The 7,913-nt window shown below is 45.0% G+C and overlaps 1 protein-coding gene across 1 annotated transcript; it reads left to right on the top strand.

The window, feature by feature from the left end:
- The first annotated feature begins 301 nt into the window (after positions 1 to 301).
- On the top strand, positions 302 to 7,643 carry LOC139548128 (dapper homolog 3-like). Its single transcript, XM_071357538.1, has 3 exons — positions 302 to 433; positions 5,383 to 5,496; positions 5,675 to 7,643. The coding sequence occupies exon 3, from the start codon at positions 5,707 to 5,709 to the stop codon at positions 7,144 to 7,146; it is 1,440 nt and encodes a 479-aa protein (XP_071213639.1). The 5' UTR covers positions 302 to 433; positions 5,383 to 5,496; positions 5,675 to 5,706; the 3' UTR covers positions 7,147 to 7,643.
- Positions 7,644 to 7,913: the final 270 nt, after the last annotated feature.

Genomic DNA, 7,913 nt, shown 5'->3' with positions numbered 1-7,913 from the left:
ACATTTACAGAGATTGAGCGAGAGAGAGAGAGAGAAAGAGTGAGAGAGAGAGAGAGACAGACAGACAGACGGACAGACAGAAATACAGACAAAGAAATCCACACACAACGTACCAATGAGGGATGTGTTCTGCTGGTGGTTGATGAGAACAGACGTCTCTTCCTCCTCTCCCCAGTCTGCAATATTGGCCGGGGGGATACACTGCTCCAGGAACAGATCTTCATCCTCCTCAGAACAGAAGTCCATGTCCTCCGGGGGCCACCGTAACTCGCCACTCTCCACTTCGCTCACGTCCGTGGGTTCCACCACGATGGAGGGAAGACGCTCCTTCTCAGAGGGACTGAACTGCTGCAGGTGATTGGGAGAGCCCTCTGGACTCAGATACACCTCCACTGGGTCTGGGAAGATCTGGAGGCAGAGGGAGGGTCCAGAGGTGGGTGATTGAATGTTGGGTGACATGGATGGTGACATTAATTCACTGGTATAGATTATTGTATTGTAAACCTTAGTTAAAAGACCCATCAGGATCTATTGTTCAACAGCATGCCATTTATTACGGGTATTTGGAACGAGAAACATGTCTGTGATATTGAATATTGATGCAGAGGTGGATGGGTGTGCGGGTGGGTGGGTGGGTGGCTGGGCGGATATGTACCTGGAAAGGTAACCTGTTCTCCCTTTCTATTGAAAACGGTATTGTCCGGTTTAAATATTATTGATTATAAAGACAATAAACAACCTGAAGATTAATTATACACATCGTTTGACATGTGTCGACGAACTTTACCGGTAATTTTAGTATGTATTCGTCTGCCTGTTGTGACCGCCTTGGAGCCATTGGATTACTGAACAAAACGCGCCAACAAAACTGAGTTTTTGATACATAAAAGAAAACATAAAACAAACATTTACTGTGTAACTGGGAGTGTTGTGAGTGCAACCATATGAAGATCATCAAAGGTAAGTGATCAATTTTATCTCTATTTCTGACTTTAGTGACTCCTCTACTTGGCTGGTAAATGTTTGTATACTTTTTTACACGGGTGCTGTCCTCAGATAATCGCATGGTATGCTTTCGCCGTAAAGCCTTTTTGAAATCTGACACAGCGGCTGGATTAACAAGAAGTTCATCTTTAAGCCGATGTATAACACTTGTATATTTTATGAATGCTTATTATGTGTATTTCTGTATTTTGAATTTGGCGCTCTGCAATTTCACCGGATGTTGGCCAGGTGGGACGCTAATGTCCCACATACCCTAGAGAGGTTTTAACCACAATATTTGTTGTATTATTTGTTCTGTCTTTTCAAGAGGATTAAACTGAAATTGCAACCAACTTTCTAAGGCTTGTTTAAAAAATAACTATATTTTGGAGATTATTTAGTTTTCAAATAACCGAAAGTGAGCAGTTGTTAGCTGAATAAAGGGAAAAATATCATTCTTGAACATGGGGTGAGACATTCTTAATTGTTTACTAGAGAACCATTTCGGGATTTAAGTATAACTTTTGGATGACTGATGCCTTTAGTGAGAGGTCTAATGCTTTAATATTTAATAATGGCTGTCCTCCGAATTCATATTCGTTATATAAATAGGCCCTTTTAATTTTGTCTGACTTGCCATTCCAAATAAAATTGAATATTTTTTGTTCATATAATTTAAAAAGCAGGTCACTAGGTGTAGGCAAAACCATAAGCAAATATGTGGTATGACTAAAGAGTTAATCAGGTTGCTTTTTCCACAAATAGACAGGTATTTTCCTTTCCATGGTAGCAAGATCTAATCTATTTTTGCTAACTTTCTATAAAAATGTATTGGAGTGAGATACATTTTTTCTTTCAGGATTTGTATACTGAGTAGGTCCACATCTCCGTCAGACCATTTTATTGGGAAAATACACGGTAATGTAAAATGTGCATTTTTTTGTGATCCAATACGTAATATTGTCATAATTTGGTTTTAATCCAGAGAGGTTAGCAAAAGTATCTAGATCCTCTATGAGGCTGTGGAGGGATTCTAATTATGGTTTTAAAAGAAAACATGAATCATCAGCGTAGAATGGCACCTTTGTTTTTAAGCCACGGATTTCTAATCCCTTAATATTATTGTTGGATCTAATTTTAACAGCTAACATTTCGATATGCCGATAGTGGACATAGATATGCCAATAGTGGACAACCTTATTTTACTCCTCTTGACAGTTTAAAACTTTCTAAGATGTAGCCATTATTTACTATTTTACACCTAGGGTTACTATACATAACTTTAACCCATTTTATAAGAGATTCTGCCAAAATTGAAATATTCCAGGCATTTATACAGTGGGGAGAACAAGTATTTGATACACTGCCGATTTTGCAGGTTTTCCTACTTACAAAGCATGTAGAGGTCTGTCATTTTTATCATAGGTACACTTCAACTGTGAGAGACGGAATCTAAAACAAAAATCCAGAAAATCACATTGTATGAATTTTAAGTAATTAATTTGCATTTTATTGCATGACATAAGTATTTGATCACCTACCAACCAGTAAGAATTCCGGCTCTCACAGACCTGTTAGTTTTTCTTTAAGAAGCCCTCCTGTTCTCCACTCATTACCTATATTAACTGCACCTGTTTGAACTCGTTACCTGTATAAAAGACACCTGTCCACACACTCAATCAAACAGACTCCAACCTCTCCACAATGGCCAAGACCAGAGAGCTGTGTAAGGACATCAGGGATAAATTGTAGACCTGTACAAGGCTGGGATGGGCTACAGGACAATAGGCAAGCAGCTTGGTGAGAAGGCAACAACTGTTGGCACAATTATTAGAAAATGGAAGAAGTTCAAGATGACGGTCAATCACCCTCGGTCTGGGGCTCCATGCAAGATCTCACCTCGTGGGGCATCAATGATCATGAGGAATGTGAGGGATCAGCCCAGAACTACACGGCAGGACCTGGTCAATGACCTGAAGAGAGCTGGGACCACAGTCTCAAAGAAAACCATTAGTAACACACTACGCCGTCATGGATTAAAATCCTGCAGCGCACGCAAGGTCCCCCTGCTCAAGCCAGCGCATGTCCAGGCCCGTCTGAAGTTTGCCAATGACCATCTGGATGATCCAGAGGAGGAATGGGAGAAGGTCATGTGGTCTGATGAGACAAAAATAGAGCTTTTTGCTCTAAACTCCACTCGCCGTGTTTGGAGGAATAGAAGGATGAGTACAACCCCAAGAACACCATCCCAACCGTGAAGCATGGAGGTGGAAACATCATTCTTTGGGGATGCTTTTCTGCAAAGGGGACAGGACGACTGCACCGTATTGAGGGGAGGATGGATGGGGCCATGTATCGCGAGATCTTGACCAACAACCTCCTTCCCTCAGTAAGAGCATTGAAGATGGGTCGTGGCTGGGTCTTCCAGCATGACAACGACCCGAAACACACAGCCAGGGCAACTAAGGAGTGGCTCCGTAAGAAGCATCTCAAGGTCCTGGAGTGGCCTAGCCAGTCTCCAGACCTGAACCCAATAGAAAATCTTTGGAGGGAGCCGAAAGTCCGTATTGCCCAGCGACAGCCCCGAAACCTGAAGGATCTGGAGAAGGTCTGTATGGAGGAGTGGGCCAAAATCCCTGCTGCAGTGTGTGCAAACCTGGTCAAGAACTACAGGAAACGTATGATCTCTGTAATTGCAAACTAAGGTTTCTGTACCAAATATTCAGTTCTGCTTTTCTGATGTATCAAATACTTATGTCATGCAATAAAATGCAAATTAATTACTTAAAAATCATACAATGTGATTTTCTGGATTTTTGTTTTAGATTCCTTCTCTCACAGTTGAAGTGTACCTATGATAAAAATTACAGACCTCTACATGCTTTGTAAGTAGGAAAACCTGCAAAATCGTCAGTGTATCAAATACTTGTTCTCCCCACTGTATATAAACTCCAGTCGTACTTTATCAAAAGCCTTTTCAAAATCAGCTATGAAAACACTGAAGTGTAAGAGGCCTCCAATTTTTTTAATGGACTGGATCTATATATATACCACTTGGATCCTGTTTCAGTAATAATGAAATCAGACCTTCTTGTGTGTCTGATAATCTACCGTTTATATAGGAGTGGTTAAAACATGCTTATAATGGTCCTCTGAGTATATCAAAAAAAGTTTGGTATACTTCCACTGGTATGCCATCCAGCCCTGGAGTTTTCACATCAAGAAGTTCCTCTGTAATTTGGCCTTCACATGAGTCTTTCTGTACAGATGTTAATTTTACATTATTAAGAGGGAAAAAATCCATACAATTAGCTTCGGTTAGTGGAAATTGAGGAGACTGAAAAGAAAACATATTCTTAAAGTACTTTACTTCCTCTTTCAAAATTATCATTCGGTGAATCATGCGTGACTCCATCATTTGTAACATGTATCAATAGAAAAATGTTGGTAGCATTTTTATGTTGAAGATTGAAAAATAATTTGGTGACCCGCAGTGTTTGTCATTATACCTGTCACGCCCTGATCTGTTTCACCTGTTCCTGTGATTGTCTCCACCCCCTCCAGGTGTCGCTTATTATCCCCGGTGTATTTATCCCTGTGTTTCCTGTCTCTCTGTGCCAGTTCGTCTTGTATGTTAGTCAAGTCAACCAGCGTGTTTTCCCGTACTCCTTTTGCTATTCTCTTTTTGATAGTCCTCCCGGGTTGGCCCCTGCCTGACTCTGGACTACTTTCCCGCCTGCCTGATCATCCTGCCTGCCCTGACCCTGATTCTGCCTGCCCTTTTGGACTCTGAACTGGTTTTGACCCTTTTGCCTGTCCACAACCATTCTCTTGCCTTCCCCTATTGGATTAATAAATATTGTAAGACTCCAACCATCTGCCTCCTGTGTCTGCATCTGGGTCTTGCCTTGTGTCATGATAATACCCTGATGAAGACAGCTTGTCTGTCGAAACGTTGGTTATTAGGTTATTAAATGATTGCATCCGAGCTCCTAGAGTGTGCAGCTCTCCTTTTATTTTTCAACTTCTTATGCTACCACCTGTCAATTTCTGACCTCAGAACTTTAACCCCTGAACCACATCAGAGGGGCATGGGGTACTTGTATTTTTCTTAATGTAGTAACACCATTTTTTGTGTGTGTTTGACCCATGTTCTGTATATTTTCTGTATACTCTTTTTACATTAATTGTGGCCCTATATTTCTTTGAAGTACATGTATAATGACTTTAACATTTCATTAGTTCGAACAAATGTTGTTTTTGTGCCCTACTTTCTGCTGTTATTGGTTCTGTGATTTGTTTAAGAGCCGAGACGTTAGAAATTAGTTTGTCAACATATGGTTTGAGAAAGCCTGAAAGAGCCGAGGTCTAATGAGTGACATCATCTGTGTTTCCCAGGGTTCTATGAGTCGAGTGAGGGCCAGTCTCCAAAGGGGCATTCCTGTCCCTCTGAGTTCCCAGAGCCCCCCTCTGGCTGGGGCTACAACAGCACTGAGAGGCCCAAGTCTCTGAGTGAGTTCAGCTCACTCTCACTATCAACAGCTCTCTTTCAACCCCAATAGGGTTCATGGTATCATAGCAACAACACCATGGGCTGTCTTTACTTTATTACATTGTTATTATAGTTGCATTAGGTACTGGTATCAGTAGTAAAACAAACACAACTTCTCTCTGTGCTCTCCATCTACAGAAGATGCCCTCCAACTGACAAGTGAGAGTCTGATGGAGCCAGCCCCTCGTGCCACTGTGCCCCAATCCTTCTCTGCCCCCTACCCACCCCTGGAGGGCATCGCTGAGGAGGTGACGGCTGAGGAGCCCTGGCAGTGGGACCCACACTCTGCCCAGGGTTGGGAGGACCAGGCCACTGAGGAGGATTTCCAGCAGGCTCTGAGAGTAGAAGGCTACATCCTGGGTCTCATCCATCGCTACGCGTTCTCACCCCGGCCCTGCATGCCTCGTACCAGTCTGGGGCCTGACCCCTCCATCTCCTCCTCATCCAGCATTAACAGGCAGAGCAGCCTGCAAAGGAAACCCCCTCTTCACACCCCTGAGCACTGCATCCCTGACCCACAGGACCTCTACCCTGACCGTGAGTGCCAGGCCTGGGGATGTGACCCTCTAGACAGGGAGGTGTGGGGGGGGGGGGGCCCATCCATGGAGGAGGACTGTTATCTGTCTTTACCCTACCCTCACTCCAGACCTCACTCCCTGGCCGGGGGGCATCCACCCTCCCTGGACCCCCCTTGTGGAGCTAAGGACCCTTGTTTAAGTAGTGAGTCTGATTCCCCCCAGCACTACCCACTGCCCCACTCCCCAGCTTCACATAAACACCTTGTCAGAGCACAGTACATTCCTGGGCAGGCATGCCACGCCCCTGTACTATCCTCACACTATCCTCCAGAACACTCCCCCTCACATTATCCTCCAGAGCCCTCCAAGCCCAGCCAAACATTTGTGTCCCCAGACCAAAGCAGCTCAAAGACCAGGGCCACGGGGAAGAAGAGTCGTGAGGAGGGACAGAGCTCCAAGAAGCCTGACCACAGGACCTGCCGCTCCCAGTCTGAGAACAGTTTGATGGGGGAGAGGGCTTTCCCTAAGCACAGGTACAGCACAGCCGAGCGCCCCCAGCACCAGAGGTGCCAGGGTCCACACACAGGCCCCCAGCACAGCAACACCGCTGGGGGGCAACGCTGGTGCTCCACCCTGGAGCTCAGCCAGGAGGAAGGGGAGACCCAGGGTGAGCAGGCCCACAGATGCCCACCTCGTAGGGCCCGCTACACCCAGGCCTGCTCTCATGCAAACCCCAACCACCACTCTCAGGTCCATGCCCAGCCTCGCCTCTCAGAGTACCCGGAGAGAGCACCTCTGTGTCGGGGAGAGGAGGGCCATGTGCAGGCTGCCCCTGGGGAGTCAGAGTTCAGCATGAGTGAGGTGTACTCCCCTGCCTCCAGCTCCCTCTCTAGTGACTCCGATGAGGGGGGGCTGGTGTGGCCCCAGCAGCTGCCCCCTCGTCTGGCCCCCTCCTCTTCCTCCTCCCCTCAGGCCTCCTCAAAGGTCTCCTCGCAGCCCAAGGCCTTTGTTAAAATCATAGCCTCTCATGCCCTAAAGAAGAAGATTCTGCGATTCCGCGCCGGCTCTCTCAAAGTCATGACAACAGTCTGAAAATATGTCTATCACCGATTGTTTCTACTGCCCATATCCTGCACAGTCTGATGGTTCAACCTACATCACCTACAGTTCACACCCTCTGTCTACCTATGCTGGTCCGTGCAGCATTGTCATAAAATCAAAAGCTATTTTACCTTCAGGAAAAACTCAGATGTCTGTAACTGGCCTAAGATCAGTATCATGATATCATCTAGCTAAACCACATTTCACCATCAGACTGTGCATTAACTCTGCATTAACCATTCATTTGTTTAATGAAAGTCATCCTCTGATGGTGACACTGCCATGTCACATATGGACACCTGAAAGTGAACCACTACCTCTCTTCTCTCAGCTGCACCACCTTGCAGCCTGGACCTGAAGCCCATGTCTGTAGCACTGGCCCTGTAGGTGACTGTAGTGAGGGGTCAGCACACCCATTTCTGTAAATACCTGCCTGTGGCCTTGTTTGTATGAATGTAGTTTGTAAATAAAGATGTTGTGGTCTTTTAGGCCATGTGATTCATTTGACACTTTCTAGTATTCAACCTAGAATAGTGGACTCCAGAATGCCTACTGGATATTTCTCACACATAAATACAGTTATTTTCACATTAGTTCTTATTCAGAGCTGATCTGATTGATCAAAGACCAATTAGTGACAAAAAGATCAGGATTGAGCTGCCTGTGTTAGCCTAAACTGCTTTCAGTGTGCTAGTTGTATAACAGAAAGTGTACATCACTGTCGCCCCCCTGTGGTGTATCAGTAAAACTGCTTTAAA

This window comes from Salvelinus alpinus, chromosome 21 (assembly GCF_045679555.1).
Source record: "Salvelinus alpinus chromosome 21, SLU_Salpinus.1, whole genome shotgun sequence".
NCBI classification, from domain to species: domain Eukaryota; kingdom Metazoa; phylum Chordata; class Actinopteri; order Salmoniformes; family Salmonidae; genus Salvelinus; species Salvelinus alpinus.
Note: the sequence above shows the minus strand (reverse complement) of the source record. Positions and strands in the feature narration are given on the sequence as shown.